General features: G+C 43.9%; 1 protein-coding gene across 1 annotated transcript; it reads right to left on the bottom strand.

Annotated features, from left to right (window-relative positions):
• Positions 1-6,517: 6,517 nt before the first annotated feature.
• On the bottom strand, positions 6,518-9,055 carry DUSP1 (dual specificity phosphatase 1). The gene is made up of 4 exons (XM_073355804.1): positions 8,603-9,055; positions 8,278-8,426; positions 7,835-8,054; positions 6,518-7,279 (listed from the first exon to the last, which is right to left on the bottom strand). The coding sequence occupies exons 1-4, from the start codon at positions 8,970-8,972 to the stop codon at positions 6,909-6,911; spliced, it is 1,110 nt and encodes a 369-aa protein (XP_073211905.1). The 5' UTR covers positions 8,973-9,055; the 3' UTR covers positions 6,518-6,908.
• Between the last annotated feature and the right edge of the window lie 9,913 nt (positions 9,056-18,968).

Here is an 18,968-nt window from a genome sequence, read left to right as displayed (position 1 = left end):
ATCCAAGAGGTCTAGGAGGAAGAGTAGCTCCCTAATGGATCCCTGAGGTCAGGATCCCTTTTATAAGCCTATTGGATTCCTGAAGATCCCTCCTTTATCACTATATAATCCTCTCCATTTCCCTAATGGATCACCGAGGATCCTTTCTACAGCCCTGTAAGATCCTTAAAAATCCTCTCCATGCCCCCCACTGGATCCTTGAGGGTCTCCTCATTCTTATACTGATATACATCCTACACTCTTGAGACTCTGGATCCCAGAAACTAGGGGATGTTGTAGCTGAGGAGCACTGGACAGGATCCCCACAGGAATGCCTTGGCTGGGGGTGTCACCACTGAGTGGCACAAGCTATTCATTGCCAATTCCTCTGGACAAGTGACATCAGCAGGAGCTGTAATGTACCTATGGGCTGTCACTAGCTTCACCTCCCACTCACTCTTTTGCATCTTAGCAGTGTCAAGATAGGGGAAGCCCAGCACTACTCATTTCAGTGTCTACCAGGAAGTGCATGCAAATCTAAGGGCTTGAGAGATCCATTCAGGAAAACCCCGTTAGAAAAGAGCCAACTCAGCAATCCTCAGAGGGACCTAAGATTAACCTCAGCCTCTCATACCTAGAGCAGAGAGAGACTGGGTAAGCATCTATGGTTCTCCTTAGGCTCACTCAAAATGGGGCACAGAGGTGGAGGAAGTATTCCTGGGTGAACAAGGGGCTCATTAACCTCCCTTGAATACTTATACCTCTGTCCCCTAAATTTGCCAGCTGGACAGCCCTGGAAATGGAAATCCTCTCTTGATCTACAGAACATGTTCTTTGGAAGTGGCAGGGCAGGTTTTCTCCATGCTATAAAATGAAATAAAGTAGAAACTCCTTCATTGCTTTGTTTCCAGTTAGTGGTTTTAGAATGACAAAGTCATTCTTGACTGTGTAAAGCACTAAAGCTATCCGTTCAGAGTGTGCCAGTAGGACCTGGCCCTAGAACTACCTTCTATATAATCAAGGGTTAGTAACTCATGCATTTAGCCTAAAAAGAAAAGTATCCTTTACCCTCTCTTGTCCCACCCATAGCGGGACTCCAGACAGCGTAACTCTGCTGTTCATATATAAAATTATCTGAAAACTCACCCCTTAATTTCAAGTAACAAAGGCCTGAAGCAGAGCTGTACTCACAAGCATAGAGCCAAGTCCTCAGCAGATGTAAATTGGCATCTATTGAAGTCATACTGTCAATTTACACCAGCTGAGCATCTGGCCTATGAAATTCAAGCTTGAGCTCCTCCCTGAGCTGCCTGATCTCTAGTTGTTTCTGTTTTCAGGACTGTGTGTCCCTCCCTCTTGTTTCACAAAGTCTCTCGGCCTTTTATATTCCTGACTTGAACTAGAGAGAACCACCTGGCCTGGCTACCTGTGTCCTGAAGCCTAACCTCGCCTCTTGCCTTGCCCCACTCTCCACACTCACTGACCCTTCTATACTGTAATAACTACCACGGCAGTGGAGGGAGGGCTGGTTACAAAGGTTGCTGCCCAACACAGTTTGGTCTTGTATTGTAGATGGGAGTGAACTGAATTTTAACCATACTCCTAGCCTGAATACAACTACAGATTTCAGCACAGTTTGGGAACACGCAAAACTGAGTTTAGTCCCATCTATGCTGTAAACCCAAACTGTGTTTTATCCATGACAACTGTGCTTTAACCAAGTCATCCATCGGGGCAGTTGTCATAGTGCAGATGGGACTGAAAGAAACTGTGTTTAAATGTCAGTTTTTAACACAGTAGGACACAGCCCAGCCTAGAACATGGTTCTTATAGAGTAGTGCTTCATTCACAATAACCAGTCAAACTATGCTAGAAAGTGGTTTATTTGGAACTGTGTTTAAACTCAGTTTGAAAATGATTTTCAAACCACTGGAGATAAAACCTGCCTCTTTCCTACCCGTGGTATGGAAGCCAGACAGAAGAAAAAACAGGCGCTAACTAGTTGAGCTGGATGCCTCATGTGTGATCATAATCATGTAATGTCCCTTTCCAACAAGTACCTGATGGCCTAATGTAACCTGGTCTCTGCTGGGCTAATACCAAGAACTACTTATGTTGTACAAAAAGAAAAGGAGGACTTGTGGCACCTTAGAGACTAACCAGTTTATTTGAGCATAAGCTTTTGTGAGCTACAGTTCACTTCATCGGATGAAGTTGCATCCGATGAAGTGAGCTGTAGCTCACGAAAGCTGATGCTCTAATAAATTGGTTAGTCTCTAAGGTGCCACAAGTCCTCCTTTTCTTTTTGCGAATACAGACTAACACAGCTGCTACTCTGAAACCTGTCATTAAGTTGTACAGTCACTGAACTAATTCACATAGCTCCCTTTAAAAGTGCTGATTATAGAAGGAAGACAGAAGCTTTGGACATGGGCATTACCGCAGCTGCATCTGATCTGGCACGGTGTGTATGTTGTTATATGTTCATTATGTGTGCTGTGTATGCTGGTTGTGTGTTTTGTGTTTGTAAGGTGCTATGTGCTTGTGTTATATGTTGCCTTTTGGGTGTGTGCATTTTGTGATTGAATGGCTGCCTGCTTTTTTCTGTGCTGTGCTTTTTCAGGTCCTTAAATATGTTCACATCTATCTGATGGGGTCCCCCTCAAAAGTAGACAAAATGGCCAGCGTTCAGCATGTATGTGCGTTTGTGGTTCTGCTTGGCAACCAACAAAGCCTGGAACCGGCTGCTGTAAACGCTAAACATGCCTTTTTATCACTTCAGGACAAATTGATTTGTCAGCAACAGGAAGTGATGTTACTGCCTTTCTCACAAAAGGGAAACTCCTAGTAGTCTGTTTCCATGGGGACATAGGCAACTGTGTAATGACAAACTTATATAATCTTAAAGTTATACACACCATTTTTGTGCCTCACTCACTAGGGGATTAAAGGCCTGATACAAAATATAGGGTCTTATCCTGAGCGGCCTGGAAACACCTCTCAGTATGCAATCCATAGATTGTGATTGTGAGAATCAGTGGAGGGTGGGTCTCAAAGCCCTTATGAGCCATGCTAAATAGTATGTCATGGTATACTGAGCAAATGATAATTCACAGCAGGCAGAACATATATAGTGGAGCAGAAGGGCAAAATCATCCCCTGAGCATTTAGAGCTGGCAAAATGAAGTTTAGTTAGGCTGAATTACCCTGACTTCCTCTCCTGCAAATAAAACACTGAGCATAATTAATTACACTCTCTATAGTTGCAACTTGTCTTTCTCTGCCCTCATAACTGGCTGTTTGCTCCAGCCCCCTCCTGTCCTCTCCCACCCCCCTTTCATAGTCTCTTCACTCACCTGCATTCGACACCTACCCCTGGTAACTTCCTCACCTACCTCTTTGCAATGCTCTGTCCCCTTCACCCTTATCCCTTCGCTTGTCTTTCTGAGTAGCTAATCCTCTCCATCTAAACCTCACCATCTGCTCCCAAATTTGTGGCACTAATATGATGTTTGTCATTCTCACAGTGATCTCTCTGCTTGTATGTTATATCCCCAGGTCTTCATCTATTTGGACTTCCCCTTCTTTGGGGCAGAGCCTGTCTTCCACTCTGTGTTTGTACAGCACCTAGCACAACGGGGACCAAATCTTGGTTGGTCCCTAGGCACTACTGTAATAGCTGTGATTAAGATTATGAGCATACATTGCAACCCTTTAGAACTAGAAATGTATTTTTTGCCTAGCAGAGAAAGTTTTAACCAGGTTGAATTGGCTTGTTTTTCAGAAATGTGGTTTGTGCTGAAGCAGCTCTTTTTGTGCCCCTCTGTCAGGTGCCTGTTTAGGTTGTAAAAACAACCAGCTGCCAGGTAATGAGTTTTATTGTTCCCAGAAACATATAAACAAACCTCCACGGCTGATGGGGAGCAGAATTCTGTTCGAACTGTGATTAATGGGCAGGATCTCTTTTTTGTTTTTGTCAGTTGCACCACAGCCAAGGTTGTATTTTTCCACTGAATAAGCTTTGCTTTGAAGATGAACGCTTGTTCCGCTGATCACTGCAGGTGTAACGAGGTTCACGTATTCAGAAATAGCCTTACTCATTTTTCAGGGAATGTGGTGGTGGGTGTAATTCCATGGAACAATAAAACCTTCCAAGTTCATTTCCATGGAACAAGGAAAGGGGGTGGGTAGCATTCCGGGATTTGGGGAGTGGGAGAGGCTCTGTGGGAGGATAATTCAATTCCAGTAGGAGGCTCATGTATGCAATCAGTTGTGGGCAGGAGGGGGAAAGGGTTCTCGCTTCAGTTGTCAGTGAATAGGGATGTTTGTTTACTTCCCTATTGCTGTTCCATTTGTTTTTGTCCCTTGGGGTCAGGTTGTGGCTCACTGATTGCTAACATATACGCCTGAAGGCAGAGCAGCGTCTATGGAATATTTCATCTGGGAGAATTTCAGACCTAGTTGTGCAATCATCTTAACTTTTAAGGGTACCTCCTCCCAAGAGAACAGAACTGGATTTTACATAGAATGGATTTACATTAACACTTCAGTTATCTCACAGGGCTTTACAAAGCAATGAAGTATGTGGTGTCTGGCTCAGCACTGGTTGTGTGGGCAAACAGCAGCTATTATATACTCAGTAAGAGCTCACGCATAACCTTGGACTTGAGAGTCTACTTTAATTATAAGTGCCTTAGTTTCAAGTAAAGAGACAGGGTCAAATTCTACTTTTATCTGCATCTGTGCAAACCCATCTTCGATGAGGCTGCATAATATCCAGAAGAAGAATTAGATCCACTGGATTTTAAAGATACAGTACCTGATCATGTCCAGTTGGTGCAAGAAGCCAGCCACAGTTGCAGCTCTGGAACTCTTCTGAGCACAAGGCTAGCATTGTGAGTGCGATTAATTACTCTAAATATAGAGGGAAGCAGGTGGGGAAATACCCATACCCACCCTCTACCTGCAGCATTACCTTGGCTCAGAGGGAAGTACCTGGGTGGCACAGCAACTGCAATCCTGAGCATACAATCTCTCCCACAACTCCCAGTGGGATAGCCTGATGCTACACCACCCACAGGGCTGTGCACAACTAATCTCATACTGCTGCATTTATCAGGGGGGTAGCCGTGTTAGTCTGTATCCACAAAAACGACAAGGAGTCTGGTGGCACCTTAAAGACTAACAGATTCATTTGAGCATAAGCTTTCATGGGTAAAAACTCCACTTCTTCAACTGCATCTGTTAGTCTTTAAGGTGCCAACGGGCTCCTTGTTGATACTGTTTCATTGTATGTTATAGGTTCTTGTAGGTCTTACCTTCAAGGTGGCATGACTATTCATTGGCTAAATTTCCTGTCTCTGTTACAGCACATAATGAAATAGCTTCTCCTCTGTTACATCAATATAAATGCAGAGTAACTCCCCTGGAGTCAACAGAGACATGCTTGTGCAAATCTGCAGGAAGAGAGCAAAATTTGAAATAGTGTGTGAGAAATAAAATATGTGCTCTCTACACAGTTTAAACTATCTCCTGTTGTAGATATGCCCAGATTTGTGTACTGTGCATGGCACAAGAGGGCAGGCACTTCATTTGGGGTAATAGAAATATTCTGGGCTGGAAAGAGAAGCATTCAGGGTGGCAAAGAAAGTCACTAGGCTCCTTAACGGAAGCTTTACAAATATGGGCCAATTGTTAGTGGTGGGCCAGATTTTAGACTTAACCTTTAATGTGTTAAGAGTAAATAAGTAATAAGGAAGGTCCTCAAAGAAGGGATCTATTTTGTTTCACAGTAGGGTGACTGCTAGTCATCTACCAGTTTCTCAGCTGATGTAAATTGGCATAGCCCTGATATCAATGCAGCTAACACCACTTCACACTACTGAGAAGGTGGCCTGGAGTGTTTATAATATGATTTATTAAAGCAGGGGACAGAGTGTTGCTATTATACTACTGTTTGAACCACAAGTTTATTGATCATTTACATATTCATGTAGAGTTTAGCTCAGATGCAGAATCTAGTTTTCAGTGAGGTCCCTACCCTTCACAAACCCATTTTTCCAGGTGGGTTGACTGAGACACCAGGGGGTTGAGAGATTTCCTTATGATCACAAAGTTAAGCAGAAGGACTTGAACTCAAGACTTTTCTCCTGTGCAGCCTTAGCTGGAAGACAGCCTAGGTGAGGTTTAGGCAGACATCCTGAAAACATAAGACTTTATACATCCAGATTTCAATAGAAATGTCATAATTTATTCTGTTTGTATAAAAAGTTATAATCATGTAACAAAACCATGTCTTCTTTCATAAGAAGAAATATATTATTTCACATCATAAATAAATCAGCAAACATACAACCTTGCACAACTAAAAAAAAAAAAGCACTCAACTGGTGCTTTCACGTCAGTGCTTAGGAAATGTGAACAGTTTAAGATGTATTTACAGGATTACAGTACCCAAAAAATACTGAGGTATTTGGTTTCTCTAGAAATGAAACTTCAGACTTGTGAAGGCAAGAACAATGCGTCTACATAAAAATAAATAAATAACAGGACTTTCATATAAAAGGGGACAGTGTCACTGTTGCTTAGAATGTCCAGACATGGTAATACCGATAGGTATGCTACTTAACAAGGACTAATCTTTTAGAACTGACAAAGGAGAAATAACTCAGGAGAAGAAAGAAATGTTCTGTGTTCTTTGTCTCCTTTGTAGACATCCAGATATCGGTCAAAAAATATGCCAACAAACTCAGGAACGAACTAGCTCTCTGGAGTCAAATCAGCCCCTCTGTGCTTGTGACAATGTGCTTGTTCTGGGATGAATGGAACCCCATGTGAACTAAAATGATTGAAGACACTGTCCCCAGGGTTATTGCACTTTTTAGACAAGAGTCAAGTTTTTGTGTTCTGAATAAATTTTCATCTACCCTTCAGCAGCTCGGAGAAGTGGTGATGGGACTCTGTAGATAGCTTAAAGCACTGGATGAAGGGTGTACAGGGATAGAGACGGGGAAGTTAAAGACAGTGGTGGTTGATGTTCCTCTGTCCAATACAGACATGGCAGGGCTTCCAGCCTCTGCTGAGCAGTTAGGGGCTAGGACTTGAGATTCAAACTGAAGTAGCTGCCCCATGAAGCTGAAATTTGGAGAGATGATGCTTCTCCTCTGCTTCACAAACTCAAAGGCCTCGTCTAGTTTGACTCGGTTGGTCCTCATGAGATAAGCAAGGCAGATAGTCGCTGAGCGGGAGATGCCAGCCTGGCAGTGCACAAATACCCTTCCGCCATCATTTTTAACAGAATCTGAAATAATCAATTAAATGACATGGTTAACACATGGGTCAGGTTGCTGCAATGCTACAGAAACACAAGCTGGTATTTCACATTTTTTTTAATTTGTTCTTTCCATAACACTCTAGCTGTGCATGGCACTTCACACACAAAGGAGACTCTTGTCCTGAGGGAAACCTATACTAAATTCTAATTCCAAGGATACAAATATAGTTTCCTTCAGCCACTGATACTTGTTTGAAACAGTCATCTCTATTTAAAAAATAAAAACCTATTGGTGGAATACCAGACTAAGTTTACTAACTGCTTTCTGTTATGGGAGTCAATATTTCAGACAGCTTTATAAAGTTAAGGATCTTCTCAGCATTTAGCAATACAGCATCGTAGGAAGTACAGACCCTAATAAAATAGCTATACATTTATTTCATGTTACTTTAATCACTGAGGAAACAGTTTCCCATGTATTTTAAAATTAAACCATGCTAGAGTTTTCCACTGAGATTTCTGCCTCAAGGATAATGCAAACTGATTCTTTGGAAGCACAGGCTGCAGAGAGTACTTATTTACCTATGAAGTCAATGGCTTCGTTAAACCAGGAGCTGATGTCAGCCTTGTGGTTGTCCTCCACGGGGATGCTTTTGTACTGGTAATGCCCCTCAAAATGGTTGGGGCAGTTTGCCGAGACGTTGATTAAAGCTGTGATCCCCAAAGCATCCAGCATGTCCTTTCTGGAGGCATGATAGGCACTGCCCAAGTAGAGAAATGGTAGGATTTCCACTGGCCCACCCTAAAAGAGAAGAGGCAAAGGAAGAGGATCCGTTAATTGCACTCTGTAATTTAAAATAGCCCCCTCTTCTTTTGTTACATGCAGGCAAGCAGATGTTTGCTCTCTTTACCCGGTTTTAGTATTAAATGTATCTGCATCTGGGCATCACCTCTGGAGATACTCAGCCTCCAGGGCTATCGTCAATTCAAATGATCCCTTATTTCGTTGCCTGTTTCCTACTGACCTGGTCATAGAGTGGGGTGCCACAAGAGCTGCAGCCAGAATCCGCACTGCTGGGCATGCTGTTGGCACTCAGAGGCAGGGTCAGGCCGGTGGGCGCAGCTGGCTTGGTACACAGCTCAGCGCAGGCAGAAGAGAAGGCTTCATACCCTCCTGGAATGGCAAGGGGGGAAAAAAAAAAAAAAGCGAAAGGTCTTATTAGCATGGGTGAAGCATAAATTCTCCGCGCCCCCCTGAAAACACACAGGCCACATTGTGCCAGCCAGCATCTCCCTCTTCCCAGGCTCACCACTGATGCCACCCGTGCCCTGAGCCCTCCCGGGACTCACCCTTGAGGAAGCAGATGCGGGTATCCCTGGCCTCCCTGCAGAGGGTGTTCACGGCCAGCATGATGGTGCTGTCCCGCTTGGGCAGCTCCAGGTCCGAGCTGCGCTCGTCCAGCAGCACCACGGCTTGGTATCCCCCGCTGAGCAGGCGGCCCCGCAGCTCCTCGTTGGGGAGGATGTGCTCCAGCCCCATGGCCCCCTTGGCCCGCCGCTTGACGATGGTGCTGAAGCGAACGTTGGAGGAGCCCAGGATGTGCGCGGAGTTGAAGGAGAAGAAGGAGCGGCAGTCCAGCACCAGGCACTGGGCAGCTCGGTCCTGCAGGAGCCCCCGCAGCGTCTCGCAATCCAGGGCGCACACTTGCATGTTGACCATAGCTCGGAGCACGGGGTGAGAGGAGCTGGGGGGAGGAGAGCTCGGAACGGCTGGTCGGGCCCCCAAATGCAGGACTCCGGCGGGGAGAGAGCGGGGGGGTAGGTTGTTGGTCTCTGGCAAGCTCAAAGTGCTCGTTCGGATGGGAGAAGGCGAGTCCCCTTTGTCTGTGCCTGGGGGCTGTTTCCTCTCCCGCCTCCTTTGTTTCTTCTCAGGGGTTCCTTGGTTTCTGCTATTAGAGTTTCTTAAAAAAAAAAAAAAAATCAGCCGGCGCTTCTTGTAAACTCCTTGTTTTAACTCCAGCCGCCCCCTCTGTATCGCAAAGGCAGAGTCTGGGTCCGAGGGGGTAGCGCCCCTGGCTTGATTTGAGGTTGCTGTTTGCTGCGGGAGCCTCCCTTCACTAGCAGCTCTTTGCGCGCCCTCCTCGGGTTTAGCACTTTCCTTGCTCGCTGCAACCTTGCGCGTGGCCTTATATAGTCAGCTTGCCGCCGCCCCGCCTCCTTTTTCTTGTGAATGAGACTGGATCACATGACTGCTTCAGGAAGACGTCACTTGCAGGGGTGTTGAGCAGACACTCCCTGCCCAGGAGTACTCGCGTCATCGGCACTCTTGCAGTCGCTTCAATGCAAAACACATACACACATACAAACCTTCCACCCTGATCAGGCAGGAAATCAACTGATGCAACCCTATGCTCCCCAGCGCTGCGGGCAGAAACGACCAGGCCTCCCGGCATTATGAAAAGGCACACAATGTACACCGGAAAGCTGAAGAACATGTACACTCTCCCCCGTCAGAGTATGTACTGTGCCCCAGTCTCTTATCTGTTTGGCATGTAAGAATTCCCACACACTCACCCCATGCCTAGTGCGATGACATGACTAGGATGTATAGCTCTCTTACTGCCCTCTGCTGGGTGGAATTAGAGCACTCCCATCCAGTGTCATAGACCCCACACTGCTAAGAAGCTAAGTGAGGTTCTTTTCAAGCACAAGTGGCAGTGGTTCCTCTTGTCTTCAAAACAATATTAGTTTGTGTCCATGTTCCCTTATAGATTAGGAATGGGACTGCAGGCACAGACTCTTCATATTATTTCTCTTTACACTTACACACACACCCCTATTGACAGTTACTGTTTCACATTACCTCATAGGTCTGGTATGTGAAAGGGGTACTGAGAAAAGCATCACAGGGTGGACAGAATAGACATAGACATCTTTTAAATGTATATTTGAGATACCTAAAAGACTTGTGTGTGTGTATATATTGGGGAATATTCCCTAGTTTGTTTTGTATGGAAGAAAAAGCAATATAAACTCTAGGCCTGGGACTGCATTCTTTGCGTACTCAAAATTCCCACTGAAATCAGGGCTACCAAATAACTGGCAGTAGAGCTGTTCAGTCTCTGATTTTTTTCCCCTTCACAAATGTAGCAAGGCTTCCCAAAAGTTATTTCTCCCTGTGGGTGATCAGCTTCCATCAACCCACTGGGGTATTTCTTACTCAGGGCTTCCAATCACAGTTACTTTCGCTTCCCCTTTCTGGGTGCCTGGCTTCTAAAGCAGTCTCTCAGCCTGCTTTTTCCCTTGCTCTGTGTTTTCTCTGTCCCTCCCGATGGGCTCCCCATGTCTCTCTACCTTCCCTTTTCCCTATTGCCCACTTGTTGTGACTCCTGCTTCTCTCCCAGTCTTGCCCCCGTACAACTGCTTTTCTCTTCTCGGCCTTGTTCCTTCCCTCACCACGCAGCAGTACTCTCTTACCATTCCTCTTCTCCAGCTGCTCCTTTCAACACAAACTTTTCACTGTTCTCATTTCCTCAAACTGCTTTGGACTCCCAGTCACACTTTCTAACTCCCAGACTGCCACATTTTTTCTGGGACTTTCCAGAACTTTCTCCCTGGGCTCCTGACAAACTATTACTGGCCAACTGCCTCAGAATGTTCCAGAAGTTTTTCAGTAAGTCCCTGACAGTCCATAAACAACAAAGTGCCCCGCAACCTTCTAGACCCTCTCCAACTAGTTCCCTGCTGATCTGTATCTGATCAAGTGCCCCAGAGCCATCCAGAATTTTCTCCTCAGATAACTGGGGATATACTGACTAATCGCCAGTCTGAAACTGATTAACTGATTGTGCAATTGCATCCATTCTGCCAAACCGTGACTCCTCTGCCAAAGCTGCAGACTCAAAGAAAATCTGTTTTTCCCCCCTTAAAAATAAACACAGGGCTGCACTTTTTCATTTCTATTTATTTATTATTGCTATTATAATAACACCATGACTTAGAGACAGATTGTGAGTGAAGGATTCGTATGTTCCAGTGCTTGATGTTCCAGCCCCCCATCAGCTACTCACTTACTAGAACCGTGGAGGCAGTTTACAACACATCGTTTCCAGTGAATCATTAATGCCCATGCAGCATGATCAGTGAAATATTCTGCTCACACTAGAGTGGCCGGTTAGAATAGGTCACATAGTCTGTTGGATGTGCTGCATAAGATGCTGCCATTAGCAAGGTTATTATTCATAACCCTCAGCCTTTACAATGCTCCAATCAAACTTTTACTGACCAGGCCTCCACAAATCTCTTTTAGGGGAATAATAATAGTGATAATTATTAATAATTAATTAATAGCCTTTTCATACCCCAAAAAAAAAGCAGTCAAGAAAGGACAGGCAAAGAGCTGAGGCCCTTATTTAGAGTTTATTGTCTTGGCAGAACTCCTACTTAGTGCATATACAAGTATATACACAGGAATCATGCCGGCTAGGAGGAGGGTGGAATGCAGCAGTAGTTTAATGTGGCACACTGAAATAATTTAGTATGGGGGTGAAACTAGACAAGCACTACACTCTTGAATAAACTCACACAGGAAAATTAAAAAAGACAAAAACACCACATCACCTGTGGGTGAACATTTTTCACAAAATATCTGACCTATCAGTCCTCATCCCCAAAGGAAACCTGCACAACACTTTCAAAAGTCAAGCCTGGGAGCTTAATTTCATTACTCTGCTAGACACTAAAAATCATGGACTGAACAGAGACAGTGGATTTATGGCTTTTTACAACAATCTGTAACCCACTAACCCCCTCTTTTTGTCCTATATCTGCAGAGGTGTTAATGGGTCACTCTACCTAGAATGCTCCCTTACAGTATGTGCTACCTACTTATATGCTAAACAATCTGTTTCACCTTGCATTTTGCTGTGACGCTGGGAGTATCTTTTCGAGACCTGAAGAAGAGCTCTGTGTGGCTCGAAATCTTGTCTCTCTCACCAACAGAAGTTGGTCCAATAAAAGATATTACCTCACCCACCTTGTCTCTGCAAGAATCCCATATCCAGCTGAAAATACAGCAGGAAAAGAGAATGTAATTCTGAGATGGAATTTGACTAGAATATTGGTCTCTTAATACCCCTACGGTTGTAAAAAGCACCAAGGGAATTGTTAGGCCTGATCTACACTACAGAGTTAGGTCGACGGAAGGCAGTTTACGTGGACCTAATTACATAAGTGTCTACACTAAAATTTTGCTTCCACCAACGTAACCGCCCCGCTACACTGACTTAATAACTCCACCTCATGAGAGGCATAGAATCAATGTTCATGTAGTTAGGGCAATGCACTGTCAGTGTAGACACAGCGTTGCTTACATCAGCTGTTACTGGCTTTCAGAAGCCATCCCACAATGCCCCACACTGATAGTACAATTAGTATAAGTGCCCCTAGTGAGGACGCACACCAACGAAACAAGGAGTAAAGTGTAGACACATACGAGCGATGTAATTACTGTGGTAGCTGTATGCCAAGATAAGTTAGTTCCACTTAGTTTTGTACTGTAGACATGCCCTTAGTAACCATGAACCAAGAGGTCAGAACCTCAGTTTAATGTTTCATCTGAAGGACAGCACTGTCAGCAGCACAGTGCCTCCTAGCGCCGGGCTAGGGCACTGGGCCAGCACTGACCCAAAGGGCCAAGGGCCATCTCGCAACACTATTTCCTCCAGAATTCTGGATTCTTCCTTGGAGGTCTCCCATTCAAGAACTGATCTGGGCCAGCCCTGTGAGTTTGGACAAGACCACGACCCAAGGTAGCATGGCTGCACTATAACTTAGCTGTACCAATATTATCCTGCCAGGTATCAGCCTGGGGGCACGTTTTCTTTTCACTGATTTAACCAAATTTAACAACTTGTGGTTTGGCTGCTTTAAAATTACTTGAGCATAAAAGTAAAATAAAAATGGATTTTTTTCCATCTCGGACGCCTTTACTTTTCCTGCACTTACATGAAGAATCATATTTCTAGTCTTTGAACAATAGTTAGAATGCACCTCAATAGCAACTAGCCTTTTCCATAACATTGTTATTAATCAGCACCAGAATATTAAATATTGGGCCAGATACACTCTAGCTTCTCTAGGGAGGTGCAAAAAGAACACTGTCCATGCCACTATGGCACCCTGTATTCTAGGGGAATCCACCCAAATAAGGGCAGCATCAGTTGTGCTAGTTGGTTTTGTCACCAAAGGAGGAGAGCTTTGATTCTGACTTTGCTCACACTACAACAAAGCAGGAGGCACATGATCAATATAAATGGAATTACACCAGTGTAAAACCTGTGTCAGTAGGAAGAAAATTAAGCTCTGATAACACCAAAGAATAATTTCCTTGCCGTTGTCTCTTATTTATTAAAAATAAACATCCTTTAAAAGCTAAGGTAATGAAAGCTCAAAACAGAGTGTTAAAGTCACATTTAAAGAGTTTAGTTTAAGTCAATTCACTTAAATTAGGGTTTGACTTCCTGGTTTAAAAAAAGTCAGGAAATTCCAAGTTAACCCCTTACTCCTAAACAAGTCTCTGTTTCCAATCAGGCTAAAATGTCATTGTGAAAATAATAACAACAACGATAGAAAAGGACTGTGCACTTGTGCGAAGGAGGGAGGTGGATCTTTAATTTGACCATGTCAGGTAACCCACATTAGTCCAGATTCCACATTATTTTAATGTTAGAGTCGTGGGACTGTGAGTTCACTGTTATTTTATAGTACGTCTAACAAGTCTGTAGACATGAAAACCACATGAAGATGATACCATGATCATGGGGTAGGAGACTCATGGCACAGTGAGATCAGCGTGAATTCATAGTCACATTTGTTGTGCCTTTACATGTTTGCTGTCTCTTTGTGTGTATGGACAGTGGGAGGGAAGACTTCATTATCTTTTTTCAGAGGGAAGGGGCTTCACATTCCAAACTGACACTTATCTAGAAGTGTAATAAAAAAAAGACCACAGAAAGCTTCTACACTGATTGACTCTGATGCTGATTTGTTTACCAATCCTGTGTTGATCACAGATAACCTCTGAGCCGGGATCCTTCCACTTACACAGATTTCTACCATACACTTGGTATTCTCCTTCTTAGCTTTTAACCCGTAGAGAGCTAAACTGGTGATAGAGACTTCTGAAGTGGTGACTCAGGGCCAAATTCAGACCTCATGTAAGTGAGCGAAACTCCACGGAAATCAGAATTATAGCAGGTTTGGATGTGACCTTTTGTGCTTTACTGACTCAACATGTCCTTTGCCTGAATAAAGATATGAAAGATCAATTCAACAGTGAGACAGACATGTGGGGGAAACTGGAAATGTACTGGATTCATTTCTTTAGCATGTGTAACATTTTCTCTAAATTCAGTTTCACAACCCAGCATTTCTGTTTATAAACATTTGTGTTGATCTAGTATATAACAAGTGGGAGGGGGGGAAAGGGATGAAGGAATTAACAGGTAAAATATAATCAATATAGAATTACCAATCAGATATACTACAGATAACTAGATTCCTTTACACATTTAAATCCAGGATGGGGACTGCATCTTCTTGTTGAGTTCTGGCCGTGTTCTAATTTTATCAACTTCATAATGTTGCAGAGGTGAGGGAATGTATTTAATTGTTCACAGGGCCAGTCCAGACAATGCAACAGGAGGACCTAGGTTGGGGGTCTTATCCGATGAAAGGAAAGCTGAAAATCTAATATGGTATTTTCTGTATATGCTCATGTCTGGTTGTATGCAGTGTGAACTGCTTCTTACTAACTGGAAACTCAGTAATATAGAGGTTCAGTGGTACAGTGATTATAGTAAGGAGTTTGACTGGCATACAGACAAGTAGCCCCCCCCCCCCTTTGGGGAGTAACAACATCTCCTCCTTTATCTCAGCCCTGGCTGGGGTGTATCTTAGACTTCCTCTTCTCTTGGTCAGCAGAAAACCTCCACCCACTGTTCCACTAAATGCCTGCACTAAAATCCAGTTCTGGACATATCATCTGGCTAGCCCAAGAATGATCACTGCCTCCAAAGTCTAGTTTGGGGCAAGTAGGGAAAAAAGGCCATACACTGAAACTTGGTCCTTGAAGCTGGGGATGGCCCAAGAGAATGATTTTACAGCAGACCCCCGATTTGCTTGAACTGGCCCTGGGAGCCAGCAGATCTATCTTCTATTCCTTACTCTGACACTGAGTTACTGTATAGCCTTGAGCAAGTCACTTGAGGGCCAATTTTCAAAAGCAACCACTGATTTTGGGTGTCCAGCTTGGGATACCTTGGCCTTGATTTTCAGAAATGCACTGTCCCTCTCGTTGAAATCTGTGGGAGAATAGCACCATTCAGCAGGCACTCAGCACCTGGCAGGATCAGGGCAGCAGTACTCATGATGTTAGCCAAATTAGCATTACAGTTAATTAACTAACCATCTGCAGTGAAACATGAAATGTACTGGATGTAGGAATTACTCACCTGATAGTGGTTGTGAAGCTACAGTATTTGTAAAGCTGGGATCCTTCAGAATGAAAGGCACTAGATATATGTAAAATCAGAGCATAATTTGTGCCAGGGCTTGCTGGAGCTCAGCCCCAGCATCTCTTCATGTCAGGCCGCAGCCCCTGCACCTCTTCTGTCAGAGGCATGCAAGGCGTGACCTCATACGTATGGTGCATGCCAGGTTACTCTGGGCAGAGGATGCCATTTTGTAGAACAGAATATTACCTTCCATGCAGCACGACTACGCATATACGTTCAAGTGTGAGGTCACACTGTGTGGAGGACGCCATTGTTATTGCTTGAGCCCCAGCACCTTTGTCTTTGGAAATTAAGCACTGGGTAAAATGTGTCATTCTCTCTTTGAAACTTTTTATTAAGGGAAAGTTACAATAAAACTTTAACATAGTACATCATACATTACTTATACTTATTCAGGGCCAGGTTAATATTCAAAGAACCAAACTAAACATTCTGGCTTGCTGCCTGGGGAGCCCTCCTCCTGTGAGTACCCTAAACAGGGTGAGTATTCTCTCTAATGGTATCCAATAATTCATCACCGCTACCCATTTATCAGTAACATACACTAATGAGCAGTGAGGTAAGAGCAAGTTTTTGTGGAAGGGAGGTAAATTTGAATAGAAAATGAGTGACGTACCTTGTAACCAGATAGCGATAAGAGGTGTGTTGCTCTCATGCAGAAATATGAGACATGGATCTATTGTTAGTCAGCTGATTCCAGCATCCTGTGGGTGCAGTGATCATATGTGAGTTCTTAAGCTCTGAAATCAGCAGCTGTGTAGCAAAGATTGTGATGATGCTCCTTGGGGCAATGCAAACTGTAGGTTGCTCTTCTGACTTTCTCCCTTTTGTTATTATTGTTGATTACACATATAGCTCCACAAATGCACATGGTATTTAGTAGACAAGTGAAAAGTATAGGGTCAGATTCCGATTTCAGTAACACTGGTATAAACGAGGAGTAACTCTAGATTTCAGGGTGAATGAGCTCAGAATATGACTCGATGATACCTGTCCTGAAGAATTTAGAGAACCAGGGCCCTGATTCAGATGTGAATCTAAGTAAGCCTAGAAGGAGGAAGGACTCTAATTTGATGTAACTTACACCTTCTGGTCCCCTCAATGCATCTGTTACACCAAATTAGGTTCCCTCTGCACTCCAGGGCCCAGTTCTCTATAAGCTACAGCTGTTTGCACTAGTCTGCTGATGCAGTGGAGCCATAAAGCCAGTTTAACCAGCTACCCCCAAATTCCCCCGGTGTAGGAAGCATTGCTGAGGAAGAAAGAAAGGACATGACCAGAGCTCCTGTGTGATCTAGCTACTGATGGCTGCCAGAACAGCCCCTGGGAACCATAGGCAGCTGGGAGTCATTTACAATAGTCAGGGGCCAGCTATAGAATTGGGGAGTTGCCAATGTGATGTAAAGCCAGTTTTGCCTCCCTCTGAGGTCCTATGCCAATGCATCTCCACTGATCCCAGGAATCAGGGCTCCTTACACTTAAATACACTTACCAACATCTAAGCAACACCCTCTGCCTCACACATCACCAATGCTCAAATGACAGGGAAGCCTGATGTGGGGGGGACTTGGACCCTTAGTACTGTTAGGGGCTCCTGCACTTCACACTATTGTTTACATTAAAGCAAGGTCCCCTTACTTCTCACTATTGTTTACACTAAAGCAAGCCACTTGACATTCAGGGCCCCTCTTTTTTTTCCCAATAATGGAAGCACTGCACATCACCCCTACACTTGTCCCGGTATGTCTAATGAAGTGTAAGGAACAGTAGTGGCTGAGGGGATGGAAGAGAGGAAGGTAGCAGCAAAAGCAACTAGCAGGAGAGTGTAAAGAGGTGTAAGCTAAAATGGTCACCTATATAAATTCACAACTTCTGCCTGCTTAATGTGCAAGTTACACCAACTTGGACAGTCTGACAGTTGTTCAGTTGGTGTGAGTAGGTCTAAAGGAATCTGAGTGTAGGGGAGTCCAAGCATAAAGGGAGTTCAATTTACATTACTGTCTGTAACCCCTCTGAATCTATTTAGTTACCTTGTTTTCTTTTCTCTGTAGTATCTGTTTGTCCCCAGCACTAGCTTTTGAGTTTACCCATGCAAATAGCTAATCTTTGAGTAGCACCTTCTGATTGTCCATTAACCCCAGTATCAGTAAACACAGAACAGCTTATTCATTTTCACTATAAAGTGTGTTAACATATTTGCACTATGACTTGATTCTCATGTGATAGTGTGAGGTCATGTTTGTGTGTAAGAGAGAAGCTAGTGAAAACATAGGATTAGTCATAGAAGGGAACAGCGCTTGGCTGTTTTGAATATGAAAACCTTTAGGCTGGGGAAAAAAGTCAAACCTTATCCTCCTGTTTTGTTTCTCAAAGCACATTTGAATATATGGGAACTGACTCACGTATGTGGTGTTCTGTGTCTATTGCCTCTAATGGAACCATGTGGCATACCCCTGTATAGCTTTATTCATACAATTCTTTGCTCATGTGATGTCTCGTCATTGTCCCCTGTGCCTTGTCAGTGCCACCTCACTACCCACCTGACTTTACACAGGTCAGTGTTTACCTGATCTAATCTACCTGAGATATTACCCTCCAACGAGATCCTTTTGCCTCAGGTAAGCTTACAAAATGTTCATCTTGCTAGTTTTCTCCTGTGCTTTTGGCAAACACTTTGTTTTCCAACTGGAATGAATAAGTGCTGAAGTCATAAGAAAGATCTGGCTGAAATGAATTTTACCAAACATGGCACGCTCCTCAGGGGGGTTGGCCAGACTCATATTCCAAACGTTCTGTGGATCCTGGAGCCAGCTGCAAAGTCTGATTTCACCTCATACTCTGCACAGAATGCTGAGGTCTATTTAGATAGAGGCCCAGGAGGAGGGCTTTTAATAGGACTATGCTTCCTACAGAACAAGTTTGACCACTCCCATAGTGTCAAAAACTCTCTTGCTAACGAAGAAAGTAGGAAAACCATAGAGCCAGCATGCTCAGCTAGAAGCTTTTCATTGATTTAAGCAAACTTTGGATCAGGCATGAGTTGTCATTTCATATAAGCCACCAAAGCACCCTGAGATAACATCTTTAAGTCATTCCTGATTTAAAGACAGATTCAAACAAGAGTGATCTAGAAGGTCACC

Source organism: Lepidochelys kempii, chromosome 8, assembly GCF_965140265.1.
Source record: "Lepidochelys kempii isolate rLepKem1 chromosome 8, rLepKem1.hap2, whole genome shotgun sequence".
Taxonomy (NCBI): Eukaryota; Metazoa; Chordata; order Testudines; family Cheloniidae; genus Lepidochelys; species Lepidochelys kempii.
The sequence above is the reverse complement of the archived record's forward strand: the minus strand, read 5'-3'. Positions and strand labels throughout refer to the sequence as shown.